This window comes from Molossus molossus, unplaced genomic scaffold (genome assembly GCF_014108415.1).
Source record: "Molossus molossus isolate mMolMol1 unplaced genomic scaffold, mMolMol1.p scaffold_m16_p_1, whole genome shotgun sequence".
Classification (NCBI taxonomy): domain Eukaryota; kingdom Metazoa; phylum Chordata; class Mammalia; order Chiroptera; family Molossidae; genus Molossus; species Molossus molossus.
In genome coordinates, this window is record NW_023425344.1 from 6,294,315 (window position 1) to 6,316,245 (window position 21,931).

At 52.4% G+C, this 21,931-nt stretch overlaps 1 protein-coding gene across 1 annotated transcript; it reads right to left on the bottom strand.

Moving 5' to 3' along the window:
- Positions 1-6,986: 6,986 nt before the first annotated feature.
- Positions 6,987-8,358, bottom strand: HS3ST1 (heparan sulfate-glucosamine 3-sulfotransferase 1). Its single transcript, XM_036277098.1, has one exon. The coding sequence runs from the start codon at positions 8,255-8,257 to the stop codon at positions 7,322-7,324; it is 936 nt and encodes a 311-aa protein (XP_036132991.1). The 5' UTR covers positions 8,258-8,358; the 3' UTR covers positions 6,987-7,321.
- Between the last annotated feature and the right edge of the window lie 13,573 nt (positions 8,359-21,931).

Here is a 21,931-nt window from a genome sequence, read left to right on the forward strand (position 1 = left end):
ACCAGTTTAAAGGAATAATTTTGTTTAAAATGAGAGAAATGACAACTGATTGAAAAACAGTCATTTTATGTCCTTAGAAAACAGTGAGGAGCCTCCTTTACCCAAACGGGTCCGTTTCCAAGCACTTTTCTGTCCAGGTTCCCTCCCTTCTGCATCTGCCGTGTGCAGAGAAGAAAGGAACCGAGACCATGCAACCCTTTCTCCTCCTTCTTCATTGTTCGCATGTGTCCGAAAACATGAAGATCTCTACCCTCCAGATAACGGTCTCAAAAATTGTGTTTGTCGATGGCCTGGCTGTATATGGACGTTTATGTTTAGAGGCACAAACAAACAGCCCACTGACTCCGATGTGTTGATCTGGACTTGCACAATGGACCATGAGGGCTACAGGATGGTTCTCACACCAACAGTGCGTCACAGACCCTTTGGACGTCTCTGCGTTAAAAGAACAATGGGTGCGTGTGTGTTGCGTGCCGTGTGCCTGGCTGTGCCCACAGCCTGTAAGCTGGACAATAATTCCTTAAATGAGGGCGTACTCCCATTGAACACAGGAGCCCGCTGACCCCCTGAAATGGTTAACCAACCGTGTCCAACGGGACTCACGTTTTAAGGGAGAATGTCAAGATTCCAAACCCAGCTTTCTCACTGGGAAGCAGATAAACAGATAGGGAAAGAAATGTAAATCACAGCTGAATTGGATCCTTGAAGTGCAAATTAGAACTAGGTGCAGTCTTTAATTGTGTGGAAAATGTAAATTGCTACTAAAGATAGAGCTTCCAAATAAGGGAAGTGGAAAGGGAATCTGCCATGCTTCCTGTTCTGAAGGCTGAATTCCGCTTTCAACATGCAGCGTTAACAGTCTCCGCAACACTCTCCCGTCTGACAAATTACCTGAGATGACTTTAGGTCTGCCAGGGTTTGTGCCTACACGAGCCACAGTCTGCGGAGCTGACCTCGGTCCGCAGTTCCTTAGAAGTGTACCTTTTCTCAGATGGTTTGATTGGGCTGTCACAAGACACGGGAAGCCTCCCAGTGTCCCTGCCTCTGTTCTACGTATGGGACAAAAGGTGTTTGCAACACCACTTGCTCACCATCAAACATGATCAGATGATTGGACTGGATGTAGTCAAATGCCTTAGGTCAAAATAGTGGAAATGACATAGCAGGCCCAAGGACTTACAATAAGGAGAGCTTACATTAATCTAATGAACTCACGAGAGCGTCCACCTGTGTTCATCTCCTTTTCAAGTACGACCAAAGATCCATGTGGTAGGTGTTCTTTCCATGTCACTGCCCAGGAACAACCAAGTATAGACTAGTCTCCAAAGGAGGCCCCACAGTGAGCCAGGGCCCCTACTCTCCAGCTCTTCACGTGGTCCCGTCCCACACCAAATCGGGGCTGGCCCCGTCAGAACAATAGAACGGGGCAGTCGTCTCATGATGTAACACTTGCAACTTCTGCTTTGGTCTTTTGGGATCTTCACTCTGTGGAGAGCCAGCTGCCATGTCTGAAGTCCCACCAATGAGCCCCAGTCAGCCATGCTGTGAGGAAGCCCAAGCTGGCCACATGGAGAAAGAGAGGACGATGCCTAGGCCTTGCCAGGTGTTCGAGTCACCCCGCCTGAGGCATCAAACATGTAAGTAAAGGAGCCATCTCGGACACCCAACCCGTCCAACCTTCACGCTACTTCAGTCCTAGCTGCCATTTGGCTACAACCAGGTGGGCACCCACACAAGAACTTTCCGGCTATTTCCAGCCCCCCACAAAACTATGAGAGATACTAGATTGTTACATTAAATCACTAAGTTGTGGGTGGTTTCTTACACAGCCACAAGTAACTGGAAACCAAGTCTAGCTAGCTTTTATGATTTTTCCCACTGCACCAAAACGCACTGGTAAATGAGGACTATGAGTTCAGTCATCACTGTCAACTGGTATCTTCTCTATGCAAAGAATGTGAGACACTGGTTGCTACCTGGGGACAAACTGGTGGGCATCAGACGGTCACCAGACAACAAACGCACAGCATAGGAAGTATTGGGAAGTGAGTTCTGAGTTCCGGTCTCTGAAAAGCAGGGAGAATAAGACATTTTTGTAAGTTGACTATTTTAGGTTGGATGCTCTAGAAGCAACCTGAGAGATGCAGATTTCTATATTCTTGGGTGAATCATTTGCTGGGGGTGGGGGTTACAGGAGACACGTGCAAGGCAATAGGACACAGGGTAAGGAGGCATCTGGCCTCAGTCTGACCCATGCGGAGCTCTGGAACATGGGCTCATGGGTTGTACCACAGCGGTTGTCCTGCCCAGAGACCAGCACGCTGGGCTGCCGCCCCACAGCCCCAACCTCTCATCACACATCTGTCAATCATTAGTCATAGGCAACCCCAAGGAAAGTGGAGAAGAGGGTGAGCATACCTTCCCAGGCACCCCCAGGTAAGGAGGTCCCTGCCAACGGAAGGAAGGTCCCCAGCGAACCGTCCAGGTGAGCCATTAGCTGCCGGCTCTTCTGGTGCATGGTGGGAGCAGTTCCCGGGAAGGGGGACCTGGATGGGACACTCCTAGCAGTGGCTGCAAGCCCACCATGGGGGTGGATAGGGAGACCAAGGCAGTGGGTGACTGCTGTCTGGTTCAAATCAATCTGGGTTTGTCAACCGGAGTCCTAAACACGCCATCACTAAGCTGCATAGCCAACCAATTGATATTTTCTACCTAGATGGACTTAGGTGATTTCTCCCAAAGCAGAGTTAAGTCATTATCAGCCCATTAAGATTGACAAGGAAATCGAGGTTCTGAGAACATGAACCACATGGTCAATAATTAATCAGTAGAGTCAGGATTTACCCCCAGGTCTCCTGGCTCTAATTGCTTTTTCTCTTAGGTTACCTCCCTGGGAAACGGGGGGGTGGGGGGGAGTGGATTTGGATATGAGGGCATTTCCTGCATCAACGGACTCCAGGAAAGGAACCCAGCCAGAGGCCTGCAGCTTGGTCCTGTGTGCTGGCCACTTGGAGAGTGTCCTGCTCGGTTCTCCGGTCAGGGTCGGTCTTCCTCACTAACCTTCTCTGAATAAGATGCATGCTTTGTCATGCACCAGCTGTATCCAGTCTCAGCCAGTCTTTGGCTTGAAGAAGATCTTAGCTATAACCCTTTCTGTGTACCCCCACGATGCCCCTCATTCGCTTATGGGCTTTGCCTAATGTACTTCTCATATGTACTTCCTCCCCTTACCCACGACCACATAGACTTTATTGTAGTGGGGCAAGGACCCTGGGGACTCAATTCTAGTTCTAACAACCAACGGCTCTGCCATCATGGGCAAAACCTTTGATCTTAGAGTTGGAGTGTCTGCCTCTGTAAAATTAGTAGCATGCCATTTCCTACTTAGAACTGTCATGAGGATTAGAAGCAACACATTTAAAATACCAAGCACATAGCTGGAGTACAATAAATGGTAGCTATTTTTATGCGACGGACACACCTGCACAGGAGACAGAGCAGCCCGAGTGCCTGCTAAGTAAGCTGCCACCCCTTGGAGAGCAGATGGCAGGGCCACAAATGTCGGATGCATAGTGGGTTCTCAGTGCGCCTAACCCATCTGCATGCCAGGTAGACAAGTCTCTCGCCTGCATGTCCCCTCTCCCCTCCCCCCTGCCCATCGCCGCTGTCTTGATTTCCCCGGCTGTCCTTGCCCAGAATGCCCTGCCCTGGTTCCATCCACCACCCTCCATGCGCTGGCTCCCTAGTACATCCCTTGAGAAACTTTCCCCTGGAAAGAGCAGGGTCCCTGTGGCCCATCAGTTCTCCGATCTGAGGGCCGACACTCTAACCTCTGAGCCAAACTGGCCAGAGCCAGGGCCCATCAGTTCTAAGTGATCTGGGACCCAGCTCAGCCTTGCGACCTCCGGGAAGAGCGTTCCTCTGTTATCACTCCTGAGTAATAACGCTATGTGTGTCGTCTCTGTCATTTCCCACCCTCTGTTTAAAATCCTCAATGCCAACATTCCCCATCTCCGGAATAGCCGTTTCTGTAGCATCCTTTCTGTGAAAGCAACAAGGGCCTCCCACTTCCTATGCCTCAGTCTCCTCCTCTCTGTAATGGGGGTACTGCTCCTCGGTGAGATGAGAAAGCACAGGCCCTTGCCCTGCCTTCCTGGCCCCTCCGCGTTCTTTTATCTAAACCCAGAACGATTCATAAGCATGAGTTCCTGTTGCTGCCTTTCTTTTATACCCCAGGGGCTTAATGATACGTTAAGCACAGAGCAGGGGCTCAAAAGAAAAAACAATTGCCATGAACATCTGAACTGGTGGTGACCTCTGGTTCTCTGTAAGCAGCAGGCACTGGGGCATCGGTCTCTTCCCCCCACTCTCCCGCCTGTCTCCGGGCACAGAGAGAATTAGCCCCTGTACTCGGAGGCACTGCACCGTTTCTGCTGAACTCGTCAATGTTCAGACTCTGAGCTCATAGCCAGTGTTCCCAGGATTTCAGCACCAGGGTTTCTGGAGGAACGGAGGATGGCAGGGGCTGTCTTGACTCAGAAGCTTCAAGGGCTGTGACTCTTCTAAATATATTAGCTGAGGCTCCACTCAGCCAATCTCAGCCACCTCTCCCAAAGGACCCCGGGCCTGGACCAGTTTGGGCAGGAACCTCACTCCGTTCAGTTGGCATCTCTCTCTGTTAACAGAACTGGTATTAGGCGTGTTTGGGGAGGAACCAGGTGCCCATCTGGTTGCCGAGTCCGGGCCTGGACCAGTTTGGGCAGGAACCTCACTCCGTTCAGTTGGCATCTCTCTCTGTTAACAGAACTGGTATTAGGCGTGTTTGGGGAGGAACCAGGTGCCCATCTGGTTGCCGAGTCGTGGCATGTGGGTCCCGTCAAGGTGGCACAGGTCAACTGCAGGGCATTCTCTGAATGTGAGTGTTGAGATGAGAGCTAAGTGCCTGGGCTAGATCTGGAGCTTGGCTTACTCCTTGTACCCTCTGAACAGACGCAGCCACGGGATCCCAGCCCCTTGCCCATGGGAGACCTCCATGGACCGTCCTTAGTCAAGACCCCGCATCCCCCAATCAACAATTATTGCACTGACACCCTCTGATCACTTCACACTGGGCCACCCGCCTTCAACCATGCCAACCCCAGCAGCTAGATCGTGTGCCTGGTGCTGGGTCCTTCCTTCCTCCATTCCTACCCACCACCTCTTGCCCAGTCCTCCATGCTCAAGCGAACCATCCCCAGGAGGACACAGACATTCACAGGCATTTGCAAAGGCCAGCCTCTCGGGAGTCGGAAAACTCACACTGGGGTCTCCACTGTCACCAAACTCCTGGCTGGGCAGCCTCGGAAACTCGATTTAACTTTTCTGGGCCTCTCATTTCTTCAGCTCTTCAGTGGAGGTGCTAAGGCAAGACCAGGTGATGTGCTGTGGTGGGAAAGGGGAGATCCTGCTATAAGGATCTCTGCCATGCCCTCTGGGGAGCCGGTGGTTCATGCCAACCTAGTGGGTTCTGAGGAAGAGGGCCTTTTCTCTGATACCCAGGCAGGGCTGGGGGTGCAGTGTGGGCCATGCTAAGCTCAGGCCTGGCTGCAGATGCTGAAACAGAACCAAGGTGACTCACCTCGCTGGCAGCCCCGCTGAGAACCCCTTTCCCCTGGCTCAGCACACTTCTTGGGAAGGAAGACCTTTGGCACCAGAGAAGGAATCTGTCAGGTGAGGTAGGGAAGAACTGTCTCTCAGTCTAGGTCTGTTATTTTGAGTTCTGAAGGAGTTGTGTAGAAAGAAACAAAACATATGCTTTCGCTCTACGTGGACTCCAAGCCCTGGCTTCCCTACAGTGGGAGCTTGGGCCTGTGCCTTATCTTTTCCATGCCTGTTTCCTCCTTTCTGAACTTGCCACAATGATCCCTAACCTTCCCGAGGTTACTTGGGGAAACGTTTCCATGAGTTCCTGTCTGTAGAAAACGATCCACAAAGTCCATTTCACTCCTCGGCCTCAAGTATAAACGATGTCAGGAAATGGCTTTATTTTGCCTGTCTGTATTTTCTGTTTTCCCATAATGAATATGTTTTGCTTTCATGGGAAAATGAAAAACACCGCAATTTGTTTGATCCTATAAAAGGCTGACTGAAGGAAGCCACGTGAGGCTCCTCCCACAGCCTGCTGTCTGGGGGCAGGAGTCAGACTGCAAGGGGCCGCGCTTCCTGCACAGGTGTACGGGGCTCCGGGCTCGTGTGCTCCCCAGCTCGTGGTTTCCTTGTTCCTTATTTAACCCTTGGGGGTTTACACTGCTTACATTCGGGACTCCAAACGAAGAGCTGGTTTTTAAACACACGCATATCTATGTCTCAAAACATATGGCATCTATGTCTATAAATACATACTGAGCTTTCAAGAAACAGATAAACAGACACCAACCTAAGCAACCTAGTCAGCTTTTCACAGAAGCTACAAGACCGGACGCATCCAGATTTCGCAATTCCTCTTTCTATTCTACGCAGGGAGACCCGTCGCCGCCCGGGGCGGTGTGCACAGTCCCAAGGTCGAGCTGAAGGCCGGTGCTCTAAACCCCTTTCTTGTAGGATTTGTCCAGCTTTCCTGCAGGTTTCGCCCAATGCTGAGATCAGGACTATCTGCACGCACCCTCTGAGCCACAGGTGCGGCTAGTTGTCATTAGCCACTTCTCCAGTCTCCTCGAGTTTACGCGGAGTTCAAATCCACACTCGGGTACCTGCCGAAGTCAGGAGTGGGCGAAACTGCCTCCTCTAAGAATAATAGGGGTCTCAGTGGAGATAAATCTCACAGTGCAAGTAAGAAAGTAAATCTGATGACCACAGCGAGACAATAAAAATTTAAAAGAGCAATGAAGAAAAGAGAGGAGAAAAGACAGACGTAATAGTGATCAAAACCTTTTTTTTTTCTTTTAAGTAACAAAGGAATATATACTCTCCAATGAGTGCAACATAGACAGTCATTTTGAGTCGGGCAAGTTAATTATATTAAAAAAACGACAGCGTCTCCAGAATTTTTTTCTTTTTTCTTTTCTTTTTTTTGAAGTGAAATCTTTTAGTTCCTTCATAGAGAGACGTATTACACAATGTTAACAACCATGAAAAACAATACAAAATGCCCTCAATTTAACAAGTAGAAAAATATAACTAGTATATATATATGGCAATTGTGAATCTAATACTGTACAGAAGTAATTTATGGATTTTACAAATAAATTATAGCTTAAATGCCCTTTTAAAATTCTTCCCCTCCCCCTCCCCACCTACACCAGAACTTACGGCAGGAAAGTTTCCGAGCCCAGCTTATTGCCCATCAGTGCCAGTCAAATGTTCTGCCCACAAGCTCAAAGAATTTCTTATTTGGCTCGTGGAAATACTCGTGCAGTTTATTGAGGAGTTTGGGGTCCACTTGGGGGTGCGCCCGGCCTTTGGACTCGTGCAGGCAGCGGTCCCGGCCGCTGTCCCGCAAGCAGTAAAAGCCCTTGGTTTTGTTGAAGTAGAAGTTCGAGGCGTTGATCTGCGGCGACAGCTTCAGAAACCGCTCGACCTTCTGGATCTCGGGGAAGGGGTCCCTGATGAGGCGGTCGCCGTCCACGATGTGCACGCGGCTGCGGGGGAAGAAGCGCAGCCAGTTGCGCATGTGCACGTGGTAGAGGCTGCGGTTGAGCGCCTTGTAGTCCACGTTGAGCCGGCCGTCGCGCACCAGGAACTCCTCGATGGACGGGTAGGGCTTGCGCTTCTGCATGTGGTTGTACAGCACTTGCGTGTAGTCGGACAGCACGCGCTCCGACGGGTCCCGCAGGATGAGCAGCAGCCGGATGGCCGGGTTCATGCTGTGGACGCGCTCAGGCACTTTGGGCGACGTGAAGTACGCGGGGGTCTTTTCCACGGTGAGCTGGTGCGGGGCAGAGAGGGGCATCTGGCTGAGGTACCAGCCCAGGCCCTGGCTGTAGTGCTCCTCCCAGTCGAAGAAGTGCACCTCGTTCTCGGCGGCCGCCACGTCGGGGTGCAGGCTGAGCATCTCCAGCAGCGCGCGCGTGCCGCCCTTGCGCACGCCGATGATGATGGTCTGCGGCAGCTGCTGGGCCGAGCCGTTGGGCGCCGAGCTGGCCAGGGCCTGGTCTTGGAGGGCGGCCGCCTTCCGAACGAGCTCCTGCTGGCCCGTCTCCGCCCAGGGCGCCCCAGGGCGGGAAGGCGCTAGCTGGAGCTGCGCCCCCAGCAGCAGCGCGCCCAGGAGCAGCGTGGCCATACTGGACTCCGCGGTGGCTTCGCTGGGCCCGACGTCACTGGATCATGAAGCGCTGCGCAGGAAATGCTCCCTGATCAGTGACACATGGGTGTGCGCAGCCAATTACTAGGAAACAAAGAAAAGCAAATATTAACCCAAATCTCCAGGCTTAGTGGAGCCGACGACTCTAGTCTTGGGCACGGCATTCACCTGGGGGGGGGGGGGGGTAGAGTTTCTCAGCTTCTTGACCCTTTCAATCACCAGGGTGGCAAAGTTTCTGTGCAGGGCAAGATAGATATGGTTTAGGCTTAGGGGACACGGTGTCCATGGCAGCTGCAAGTAGGCGGTATCTCTCTAAAGCACCCCGAGACAACACACAAGGAATGGGTGTGGTTGTGTCCCAATAAAACTTTATCTGTGGACACTGAAATCTGAATTTCATACAATTTTCAGGTGTCATTAAATATTATTTTTTGTCTTCCAATAATTTCTATGCATAGTTCTGTTTAAAAAGAGAGTGGTTTGGTTGTGTAGCCATAGTTTTCCAAATTCTGCTGTAAGAGGAAAGTATTGGGAAGGTCTTTTGGACTTCAGCAGACATCAAAAAAGTATCCACCTGCCAGCTTCAGGCTGAGGGGCAGGTGATACAGGAGCTGACGGTCAGACACTGTTCCTGCCCCCTGGGCCCAGGGGCTCCCCACCTGATAGGGCAGATGACCTGTACGGAAGAATGGTTGTTTAGTTCCGACTCCACCCACCCTGCATCCCATCCTTGCTATGGCCTCCGTGTTGGGAATGTGCTTCCCGACAGTCCGATCTGGGTTTGGCCAGTAGTGTGGGGAAGAAACGATAACCGTCTGTCCCCAGCCCAGGCATTTAGAGGCCTCGAGTGTCTCCCCGTGCCCTCTTGCTGGGAGGACAGTGCCCCTGGCCCCTGGTCCCAGGAGGAGGCTGAGAGGCAGGTGCCGTGAGCCACCTGGGTCACGAGTGAAAAGGCCCCCTGGTGGTTTCAGCCACTGAGTTTTGGGGTGGCTTGTATAGCAGCACCCCGTGGGAAAAGAAACTGATCAACCTGACTGCAGGCATGGACACGATGTGTGCTATGGTCATCCTGCAGGCAGGGGACCGTGCGGGCACACTCCTGCTGCCCGAAACCGCCGGGGAGGGCTTCACGGCAGAGGACATGTCTGAAGGGGGCTAGAGGGGTGAACAGGGAGGTTACTAGAAAAAGCAGAAGAGCCTTCAGGGGGCGAAGCCTTATAAAGTGCTTCTGCAGCCTGCTCAGCTGACGTGTCACCACAGCCCTGCAGTGTAAGGTAGGAAGGCAGGAGCGCGAGACTTGAGCTGCTTGCCCAAGGACACCGCGATCCGGTCCTCTTCAAAATACAGAGCCCCACTCAAAACTCTAAACTCGGGGCTCTCTTTCCACAAACTGCCTCCTCTATGCCTCCTCCTCTCTCCCCGTCTGGGAGTGATCACAGCTAGGCACTGAAGTCCCGCAAGCATGCTGGCACAGCTGGGCAGCATGGCATGGGCTTCCCAAAGACACGAGTCATGGTTGGTGGTTTCTGGGTGCTGATAAACAGCCATCTGTGTCTGACCCTCTCCCAGAAAGAGGAGATTGAGCTATCTTTTATTTATTTATTTTTTTAATTTATCCTCACCCGAGGACATATTTGCATTTATCTTCAGGTAGAGCGGGAGGGAGAGAGGGCGGAAGAGAGAGAGAGAAACATCGATGTGAAAGAGACACATCGACTGGCTGCCACCCATACAGCCCCAACCAGGCCGTGGACAAACTGCAAACGAGGTTCGCGCCCTTAGTGGGAACCAAACCCGGGTCTCTCTGGTCCGCAGGCCGACGCTCTAACCGCTGAGCCAAACAGGCCAGGGCTGCGAGCTATCTTTTAGATAATCCCTGTCTAAACAGGGATGGCTTAGAGACAGGCCAGGCTCGGGGACTGGGACTTCCGGAACAAGTTCACATGTTCTCCATCAAGAGGGTCCATCATCTTTGTTAGACCAGGTTTAAAATTCACTTCATTGGTTTAAAACTTGTCCAGAATGTGTAAACAGAGAACCACATCCAAGGCTTCCATTTTTATGATCAAACCAATTGATCTGTTTCCTTCAGCTCTGACTGTATTAACTGTTGGGGGAAAATGTGTATTAAAGAACAAGCAGTTGAATAGCTGGAAACCTTTGGAGAATCACAGAATGGTGGAGAGGAGACTGGCAAGATCAGCCGGCGTAATTGGGCGAAAAGGGAAACACTTGAGGATGGCTGGCCAAACAAGATGCGGTTCAGATGGGCCCTGCTGATTGGATAAGCTCAATTGAACGGGCCATTTGCTTTAGTCCGCTGAACATTTCAGTATGTTTCAGGCAAATTCCATTTCCTTCTCAATGGCTCTTATGGGTCAATAGAATAGACCAGCGGTGCTTGCCTTTTACATGTTTGTGTGTGTGTGTGCATGCACATGTACATGTGTGTGCTTATATGAGTTTGTGCATGCGTGAGCATGGTTGCATGTGTGCACCTGTGCAGGGGTGGGGTGGGTGAAGTGAGGGCGAGAGTAGCTACTCCACACTACATCCTACTCTCTGCATGGTGGGTGGACCCTCTCCCCTTACTGCTCTGGGTTCTGACTCTGGAAACAACTCCAGGTCCCAGCCAGTCAGCACTTGAGTGATGGAGTCAGAGGCCAGATTGGAAAGTCGTATCGTCTGACTATTCTTCCTACCCTAGTATGAGCATCCTGGTTGGCACAGTGCACAGCTGAGATCTTTTTCCTAAAAGGGAATTACCAGCAGCCACAGAGAGAAGAGACTATATATATAGTTTGTCCTTTCAGAAATAGAAGTAAAAAATAAATACACTGGGCTATTGGTAGTTTAAAATTAAGTTCCTCATTTCTACTTTAAAATTTCTAATAAATGTATTCACTTATTGTAAGCCTTCTACTTTCCAAAATTTTTTCATAGTTGAGCTATATGGAAAATAAAATCTCAACTAAAGTCTCATACACACACGCAGAGACACAGAGGGACACAGAGAGCACATATGTGTATGAGCAATAGAGAGAGAGCTACGTGTATAGCATGTACATGTATGAAACTTTAGCCGTTGATATATATAAACACACACACACATGCATCATGTGCATATGTATACATACACACATATATGTATATCTGAATGTATATGTAAAATATATACACATACCCACACACACAGTAGCCATCAAGAGCCAACTTCCTCCTGTGGCAGTTTGGTAATTTTTTTTCTTTATTGATTTTAGAGAGAGAGGAAGGGAGAGGGAAAGAGAGAGAAACATCAATGAGAGAGAACATCTATTGGCCTCCTCCTCCATGTCCCCCACTGGGGATCGGGTCCACAAACTAGGCATATCCCCTGGGAATCGAACTGGCTACTTGTTGGTCGACGCTCAACCACTGAGCTACACCAGCCGGTCCAGTATGGTACTTTGAATTGCTCAGTGGCACAGACAGAATTTCTGGGCCTTTTAGTCACACTCTCAGAGAAGCAAAGGTGCCCACGCTCAGGTGAACCTGTCAGCCAGGACATCTGAGCCACACAGATCTTGACAATGAGATTGTGAACATCACAGCACAGAGAGCCGAGGAGGCCCCAAGATGACTTGCCCAAGGTCACACAGAGAATCCAGGCTTAGACCCTGTGGCTCCTGAATCCCAGTCTGTACTCTGCTCTTACTGCTGCCTCCCAAGCATGAGGTCTCCAATCAACTAATGGCAATGTTTTCGGGGTCCTAAACAAGAAAGACTCCCAAACCTGCCCAGCAGTGACAGCCCCCTGGCCGCCAGCTCCAGAATCAGCTGATACACGGGGTCTGTACAATACGGTCAGACTCACTCACTGGTTCCATTCAGTGGCAGAGTCAGAAACAATCACACAGGCTACGGAGTGAGGACTCCTTCTCTAGGTTGGACGTTAGTCCAAGTGACAACCTCTCCTAGTCTCAGTCTCCTCATCTGTAGAATAGTAATAATCCACCCCGTCAGCTTGTTACCTTGAGGCTGTGTCATCAATGATACTGTGTACCAATAAGCACTGTCCAACAGAAATATAATGTGGCCAAATACGCACGTTTTTTACGTACCAAACAAATACTTGAATTTATGCCACATATCGGGCTTCTTACCTAAGTATTGAGATGAATTCCCCACTTCTACCAATGCCTTCTCGCCTCTGTAATACCAACCACAGCCTCCCCGGAGCAATCATGCGGCAGATGAATTGTGCAGATAAAAGTGTAGCACAGTTTGGGTACATTCTCAGGAAAACTCAGATCTCCACTGGCAATCAAGAGATGAATGTGCCAAAAACCCTTCTCAAAGGTGAGCGTACTCACTATCTGTTCATGTGTCTCTGGTACTTCATCAAATCTTGCCCTATGACAAATCATGCGTTATTACTACTTTCACTATAAATGTGTTAAAATGACCCACAGGTGCACTTGAAAATTTTCCAGGAGCCACACTAAAAACAATGCAATGTATAGAGGATGAATTATAGAACTGTCCACTTGAAACTGATATAATTGTATTAACCAATATGACCCCAATGCATTTATTAAAATTTTAAAAAGAAATATTTTATATAACCCCGTACACCCAAAATGTTACCACTCTAACACATAATCGCGATATAACATTAAGAAGGTATTTTGCATTTTTTTTGTCTTCAGGCTTCACCATCGGTATGTACACCTTTATTCTGTCGGCACATCTCAAGACCGCCCGTGGCGGTGGCAACCGAGGCGGACAGCAGGAGACACAGAGCCCGGGCACAGTGCGGATGCTGACCCCGGAGGCCAGGGATTGTGGACATTGCTCTCCTACAAGCGAGATCCCCACCGCTCACGGATGAGGAGCTTCCTAAACCCCAGAAGGACCAGGGAGGCAGGTTTGAATTTGCGGGCCGCACAAAGTTAAATTCATTATTCTTCCCAAGCCAGCCAGGTAGTATTGAACAAAAGGAGTCTTCTGAAGGTCTGGACCTGAGCTGGCAAGGTCACAGGTCGTGGACGGGGTGATGGACAGCACCTGGAGCCTAGACCACACCCCTCGCCAAAAGCCACGGTGGCACTTGCTGCGGAGCACACTCCGGGCTGGAAGTGCGCACCGAGCACCCTGTGAGGGTCAGCGCACGTCCCGGCTGTGACCATCACGGGAAAGTGAGGCTACGGGAAGCGAGTGGGCATGCGCAGTCCGGGCGGGCGCAGCGGCTTGGCCTCGGCAGTGCCCAGGGGGTGGAGCAGGGGGTGCTGGGCTCCTGCTGTGAGCTTCTGGCCCTGTTCAAGCTCCATGCCTGACACCGATTCTTTGCTGAGAGCCAGGATTTCTTAAAAGGCCCCGACGTACAAGGATGAAGACTGAACCTTCTCCTTCTCTGTGTAGATGGGTGGAAAGACCCCCGAGAGAGATCTGGTCCGCTCGCCGACTCCCCCTGTATCGGGGAGGCTGTTTCTTCATCCCGCAGTGGTAACGAGCCCCGGTTTCAAGAACTCAAAAGGACAGAGTCTTTCCCATCAGCACCCCTAGGCGTCCGTGGGTCCCGAGGACGTGGGGGACACCGAGGAAGGGCCACAGGACTTTCTGGGTGGAGGGTCCCTTGCACTTGGAATCAAATCCACACTCCTTTGCCGGCCCTGGATGCCCCTGGGATGGGCCCTGCCTGCCCCTCCGGCCTCAATCTGCCCTTTCAAACCCAGCTCCCACCTCACTGGCCTTTCTGTTCTTCGGACACAAGGAGCTCAGGCCACCTGTGGGCCTCGGCGTTGGCTGCCCCTCCCTCGTTCTCATCATTCAGATTTGATCTCCAACGCGGGCTTTGCCTGCCACCGGAGCCCCCCCTCCCCCCCTCCCGCTCCCGCTTAGTCACCTTTCTCACCGCATCCGTAATAGTCCTCGTGCACTACCCGAAATCTGACCTGCTAGTTTACTGGCTGTCTCTCCAGCTGCAGGTGTCCAGTCACGCCCACTGCTTGTCAGGGTCCAGGCCCCCCTGCTACCCGCCCCCCCGGGCTGGGTGACTTCCAGGACCAGGACCGGGACTTGAGACAGATCCTATTTGCTGGACGGGCGTGTCAAAGGCAGAGGAAAGTAAGGCAGGTGTCCGAGGGGCCTGAGAAAGACTTTTCATCAGTAAAAAGGGAAATTCAATAGTTTGTCCATGAAAACAACCGCATCATAGGGCAGTGAGGTGTTCATGCCTAGAGAGTGCAGCAGAAGCCAGATGTTGGAGTGGGTTGGGGGGGGGGGGGCGCTTAACATTTTCTAATGGTAGTTGAGCAAGGTCACCCGAGAGTCTAGGAACTATTTTAATTAAAAAAGGAGGGGAAGCAGTGGAATAACTCTTCAAAAATATTTTAATTTTGTCCTTAAGTCTTATTCCACGATTCACATCATGACCTAGATTTCAGATGTAATTAACTACAATATATTCTCTGAGTCCCACCCCCCGGAAGATTCGCGGATAAAATGAAATACCAAGAGTCTCTCACAGGAGGGATGTTCAAGGCATCGGGGACAGTGGACGCCGTCCCAGCCCCTGGACACGAGGCCGAGACCGCTGTCACAGACAGGAGTCTCCTCCAGAGAACAGGGGCGATCAAAACACTCAACCTCACATCCTTGAAGGGGTTGTAATGAAAGTGTCAGAAAGGAGGGATCACTGACTGAATGCCCACTGTGTGCCAGGCGGGAAGCACTCATGCCGAGATCACCCCTCGCATACTTGTGACAATACCACGAGGGGGTTATTCACACTTTATTTGACCACTTTTTCAGCAACGCGAAGGTAGTATGCAGTCGTGGAAAAACAAAGAACTTTTGCCACTGGACAGATCCAGGCTAGTATTCTGATCGCTGCCGGAGCTCCGGTAAGCTGCTCACCTGTCTGGGTTCAATCTGCAATTCTTCAAATGGGCTAAACCTACTCGTATGAATGCCCTCGGGATTCAACTGGACCCCTCACACTGAACTAACAGCGAGCTGCCTTGCTCCCTGTGACAAAGAGGAGAACACGCTATTCAGGTTGAATGACCTTCTCAAGGTCACAGACCCAGGAAGTGTGAAAACCATAGTTCCGTGGGCCATCTCTGAAGCCCGACGCTCTTCTTCCTCTGTGACTGGTGGGGGACGCCCCCGTGGGCAGTGGGGGTGCCTTCCAGGCGGGGGGCTTAGCGAGCGCAGGATAAGCTGGCGGAGGGGGCCAGAGTCATTCCACTGTGAAGCAGGGACGTCCTCTCTCCAAGCTTCCCAGGGTGCTGAGGGGTTTAATTTTCTGGAATGTACTGAACAACAGAACCATCGCTCCCTCTCTGGCCGATTTTCAGAGCCCGCAACAGGATAAGATCATGTGTTCGCCTGCGAAGTCACACACGTCTTCACTTCACTGTCGCACAGCTACCTACGGAGGCTTTGCCGTGGTGCAGGATCCCCCCGGCGGGCCAACGTGGAAACCAAGCCAGAGGAAACAGATCTCGCTCATGCCTGTCGGTCTAGGAAAGACAGTGATACCTCCAGCCTCACACACCTAGTTATTTCCTAGCAACTGCCTACACAGGATACTTTTCAACAAATGTTGACATTCGCTTTTGTTTGGACTTACTGGTGGCAGTTTCTGTGAGGGAGGATGTTTGGAAATAGCTCAGGGTGGAGAGGACCCGCGGTCAGTCCACGTCATGTTCCTCAGTTGCCCTGGGCCAGATTTGCCGTCGGGGACAAGGAAGTGTAGTTGCCGCATTTCCCCTTGGGAAGGAGGTGGATTCCTCAGAGGTTCCCTCCCCCAGCCTGTCCAAGCTCCCCGGCATCCGCTCAGTGCGGGGAGGTTCCATGAACAGAAAGGATCACTGGACAGTGAACCCGCTCCCCCAGATTGAAGAAAGGAGGTCCCCAGGCAAGCCAGGGAGGGCAGCGTGGTGTGGGGAAGGAACAGGGGTGTGGGGCCCCAGGAAACAGATTGCAGTGTCGTTTCTGAGCCTCGGAGGACTCCAGGGTGCAAGGAGGGTGGCCAGTGCAGCCCGTCCCACAGGGAGCACGGAGTCCAGCCACCCAGCCGTCTCTTCGAAGTCTGTGTGACGAGGCAGAAAGACCTGGCTCAGCAGCGGCAACTGGGAAGGACTAAAGCTTCCCCCCAAGAAGCTCTGGCTGCCCCGTGGGCAATTCCAAATCCAGATGTGCACTCCAGCCCCCTGGAGACCTACTTCCAAATGCAGATTCTGACCTGAGAGGGTTGGAGGAGGCCCGGGGGTCTGTGTTCCGGACACGCTCCCCGGGACCTGGCTGCCCGCCTTGGGCCCTGGCAAGGCGAGGCTGCCGTGAGCTCGGAGCGCCGGCTCCCATTTGGATTTGGATTCTTGGCCTGGAGCCAGGGTGCCAATTCCCTTTTTATTTTCGTTTCTTACCGTCGTTGGGCAGTTTGCTAAATCAACTGCGGAAGACGGAACAGAGAGGGATGGGTCTATCCCAGAGGGGTACTATCCCAGAGGGGTAAGGAGGAGAGACTCTGGATTTCACGGAGGATTTAGAGCCCAAACTGGGCTCAAATCTTAGCTCTGGAACTTGAAATCCAGCAGCATGGAAACACAGCGCCCTAGAACGGATGCCCTGGGCCTGTATCCCGACCGTGAGGCTCAGATACGACAGTCCGTGTCGACGCTGAGGACATCACCACCTTGCCTGGCCCACGGAAGCCCTCAGATCGTGGTAGCTATTTTTGTCCGTAAAAAAGAAGGCTGTGTGGTATAAATGGGATCCAGGGATGATAATTAGTCAAACTCATTTGTTCACGATCCAAGTACTGCAGTGACTCAACCAGACAGAGGCTCGGGAAGCAGGGACAGTGGCCCCCGTACAGGATCCAGGCTGTCTGTTTAGAAGGGGCCCGCAGTGAGTGGGTCCTTCGTGACTGTCCCTGAATAAGTGATGGGCAGCCAGGTGCATGCGGTCTGGGAAGGAACAGGAGGAGGAGCCACCTTGCCGGCGGGTGCAGGCTGCTGCTGCTGGCACAGAAGGCGGCGGTGACCTAAATACACGCTTCACGAGAGGCAGCCAGCATGCGGGCAGCACGCGGAGCTCCTGCCAGGAGGGCGGCGGGCATCCCTCCTTCCCGGCTGCAGCCCAGTGCAAGGGGCTGTGCCCGCAGGCGGGGGACAGGAGCCAGCCAGGGAACAGTGCATGCCAGTGTGCGTGGGTTCAGTTCCTGCTCCCACTGAGACCCCACCTCCACACAGGTACCCTCTGACCGTGGGAGACTCCTGGCTGGGGCAGACTGTTGACATCACTCCACGGATGGTGAGCACCCATGAATCCCATGCGTTTTCTCAGAAATAAACAGGAAAGACATATACATGGGGCATCGGACCAAAGGGACACGAGCCAGCATCTTGTCCTGCCCTGATCCCCGCAGAAGGGAAACTGAGGCAGGCAGAGAATAGGAACCCCAATGTCAAGCATACAGGGGCTGAGCTGATGAGAAACCAAGGTCTCCGATGTCTATCCCACTGGACCCCAAAGCATAAAAAGTTGTGCTTCTTTTCTTTGTGGGTAGAAAACATTAAGTAGTTTGCAGCTAAAAAGAGATATCTATAAACCAGAGTAAATTCTTCCCCCAGGCTGGCAAAGGTGGTGGAGGATGGGCCTCATTTCTTGAGCCAGCCCATAGGGACCCAGTGTTTGTGTTCCCCCAAAGCATGTGTTGATGCCCTCAGGCACAGTGACGTGGTATTGGAGGTGGGGCTCTGGGGGGGAATCAGATCTAGAGGAGGCTGGGAGGTGAGACCCATGGTGGGATCAGTGTCCCCGTGAGGAGGAGAGAGACCAGAGCTCCCAGCCACAGGAGCACACCAGGAGGGGACAACCACTCCTGCAGGAGCTGAATCTGCTGGCATCTTGATCTTAGACTTCCCAGACTGCAGGACTGGGGAAAGGAAATACTGCTGTTGTCTAAGCCACCCAGCCTGCGGCATTTAGTGACAGCCACCCGGGAGACGCACACACAGCCGTTAGAGGAAGAGCGATGTTTCTGCTGTGGAATCTTCCCGGGGGTGCTCACCTGTCTCCTGGATTGAGGCAGTGACAGCAGCTGATGAAGCTGGGGTGCCGGTGGGGACAGCAGCCAGCGGCCGTGGCCGTGGTCTGTCTACAAAGCTGGATGCTGGCAGCTGTGCAGAGGCTGGAGGTGAGGGGCCAGTGCGCTCTGACCTTTTGCTTTTACAAGATTCAACCATGAATATTTACGTGAAAACTCCTGATTTTTATGAATGGAATACATGGCTATTGGTTGCCACGTCAGGGGACCTTGAGACACAGAAAAGACTGGAGGGAAGTCTGTGGAGACGATGCCTGAGGTCCACGCTTTGCTCACAGGTGGTCGCCCAGACTTTGACAAGGCACCTAAGGTGTTTCTCAGATTGCAGGGAGTCGCCGGGCGTAGGGAAATAATGCAGCCGCTGTCTGCAGGACCACCCTGTAAAGCAGAAGCCAGGCATGGAAGGAGACCTATCGCCGCGTTTGTGTGTGTAGATCCAGCCACAGGTACACGAAAGCCCAGAGGAGACAGACTGAGCGGGTGGAGGAACAGAGAGGGCCTGCCCGGTATGATTCCCAGAAAAGGCCATCAGCACTCGGGCGTAGTCTGGAGGAGATGTGGGGTTGCTGGGCAGGAAGTCCCACAGGGACGTGCATGCTAGAAGGTCTGCAGCAGGAGCTGGCTGGAGCCTGGGCACATGTGGGCACTGGGCACAGCTCTGGGGCATGGTGAGGATATGAGGCTGCACCAGCCAGCAGGACCATGACCTGAGATTTTGGGACACAGTAGAATGTCAGAGTGGCTGCCCCCCCAAAACCAACAAACAACAATGCCAGTGAAGATGAGGAGAAATGGGGATCCTCACCCAGTGTTGGGGGAATTGTCAACAGGTACGGCCACTAGGGAAAACAGTATGCAGGTTTCCCAAAAAACTAAAAATTGAGCTTCCATATAACCCAGCAGCTGCACTTCTGGGTATTTACCCTCCCCCCCAAAAAAAAAGATAATTCAGAAAGATGTAGGCACTCCTATGTACATTGCAGCAATATTTACAGTAGCCCAAAGGTAGAAGCAATCTAGGTGCCTGTCGACAGATGAATGGATAAAGATGTCATATTTCACACAATGGAATATTACTCAGCCATAAAAAAAGAAAAAGACATCGTGCCCTTTGTGACAACACGGATGGACCTAACGGGCATTATGTTCAGCAAAGTAAGTCAGATGGGGTAAGACAAGCGCCATCTGATCCCACAAAACAAGATACATGAAGAAAGAAAACACAACAGAAATAGATCCACAGACCCACAGATACCGAGAACAAGCTGATGGTCGTAAGGGAGGGGTCATGGGGTGGGGAAAGAGAAAGGAAGGAAAGGGTGGAGGGAAAAGGACCTTGGCCATCGGAGGGATCACAGTTGCGAGCTCAAATCCCAGCGGCGCCACCAACAGGCTGCAGGGGGTGGGAGGTGTTAATGGAAAATCGTGGAAACCACTGCTCCGTTTGGCCCAAGGGCTTGTCTTTGTCTTTCTTTTGGGATATGCATGTCCTTGGTTTGAGCTGATCATTTACAAACAGACATTTCAGTGAGCCCTGAGCCTTACTGCGGGAGCTGAGGGGAAAGAGGCCGGAAAGCAACGAAACTCGGGGCCATGGCTGGTTTTGGTTCACACGGCCTGTCTTTTCTCCTCTTCTGAATTCGACGGTGCCTGCATTTGTTAGCTCGGATGATGCTTCCACGATGGTGAGTTTCCAGAAATGTCGAAAGAATAAAACTAACTACAGGGAGATTCTTCTTCTCCTTTGACAACTCCCTTCCCTGCCCCAAAGCCGATGCACACACACACGCTGGGCTTGGTACCCCAACTGGTGCTGAACCAACCAGCGGGCTCTTTAGGTCCAACAGGCCACAGAAAGGGATAGGTGTGGCCAAAGCATGATACTTCAGGTTAAAGGAGGTTTTGAAGGCTGTGCTGAGAGTCCTGGGTTGGCCTACCATAATTTTTCTTCAAATGCATAGATTCACAGGGAGGAAGATGTTCAACACTGTGAGTCACTAAGCTGAATTCCAAGAAGATTCCTTCTTACAGTTACTATTCTGCCTCTGCCCTCGACATTCCCCGGGAGTATAAGCCCTTCGCTCTGGCCCTCTCCCAGGACACTGTCCAGGGGTCCAGGAAGAAGACCGGCCCCTCAGCCCCCAAGGGGCCCGCTGGGAAGGGGGAGAGGGATATGGGAGCAGAGTTTGAGCCCAGTGAGATGAAGGAGGCCATGGAGCAGACACTATCTCAGCAACCTGGAGGTGGCCGAGAAGAGGACATGAGGGAGCGCTTGGTGGAGAACCGATGCCTGAGAAACATCCGGAGATCTGATGAGGACAAGCGTCCAGTTCAACGCTTTGAACCGAAGGCCAGCCTGAAGTGTACAAACAGGAAAATCGAGACCTAAACGGAATGTGGGGGGAAGCAGGTGAGCCCAGCCCTCCTGGGGTTTCCATCCTGGCTTACGTATCTGCCCACGGCAAAGCTCTTTCCTCGCTGAGCCTCAGGGTCCCCATCCGAAGAAACAGAATGCTTCCTGCCATGCAGGGTGGCTATAGGAATTAACAAAATAGTACAGACAAACAGAACAAAAAACTAGCCCGCGTGACAGGGCAGACCCTCAACATGGAAGCTCGATAATGTTAGTTCGATCAACAGTAGTCTGAACATCTCGAAGAGCAGAATCAAAGGACAAGAACAGCAAACACTGAGCTTGTAGGGCAGCACCTCTGCCTGAACGATGGTGATGGGAAGGGGACAGCACCATCCCCACACCGGCAAGGACGGGGGAAGCCTTCTTCAAGAAAAACAGAAGACTCCGAGCACTGGAGTTAGCAGAGGTGGGGAAGGAGCGTGAAAGCACGCAGCGGCTCTGCGTCCACTGTTGGCGAAGGACAGCTGTCAGCAGAGAGGGGCCGTCACCTGCCAGCACAGGCCAGGAGGACCCCTGGAGTAGGAACAGGCCGCAGGTGGGGGCCGCTCTGAGCACAGGGACCGCTCCACTGAGCAGAGCCCGGCAGCCTCGCGACCAGAGTCCCGGCAAGTGGCTCGATGCCAACCAGGGCCCTCTGCTGCCCTGTGCCAGGAAGGGAGTGTGCCGGGTCAGAAAGGGGCGAAGGCGGGCTCCCCCTAAAGGACGACCACTGCAGACTGTCCCTGGAGCAGGGGCCTGCGAGGCTGGGCAGGTGCACACATAGCCAGCACGAGAGAGTCCGGGAAAGGAGGGGACACGGCTGACATGGACTCTGTTCAGAGAACATTTGCCCGGGGCCCTGGGACCCCCTTGTGGGGCCACAAAGGCTGGCGGCCCATGGAGCTCGAGGCACCTGAACTGAATCATCCCTTTCCTGGAAGACTGGTGTTTCTCTTCATAAGGATGGTCTTACTTCCCAGCTCCCGGACCGACACCCTGCGCTCTGCCCTTCCTACCACATAACCCGTCTTTCATTTGGCAATCCTGCGAACATGCTGGCTCGGGCATGAGGCTGCGGGTCAGGGGAGCTCCAGGAGCCTTGGTTTGTCCTGCTCTGGAGCCTGGAGCCAGGGCTGTTTCCCGAGGCACCAGCCAAGCCCAC

Bases quoted from the DNA above. Each gene is read 5' to 3' on its own strand.
- HS3ST1 (XM_036277098.1), bottom strand. From the start codon at position 8,257: ATGGCCACGCTGCTCCTGGGCGCGCTGCTGCTGGGGGCGCAGCTCCAG.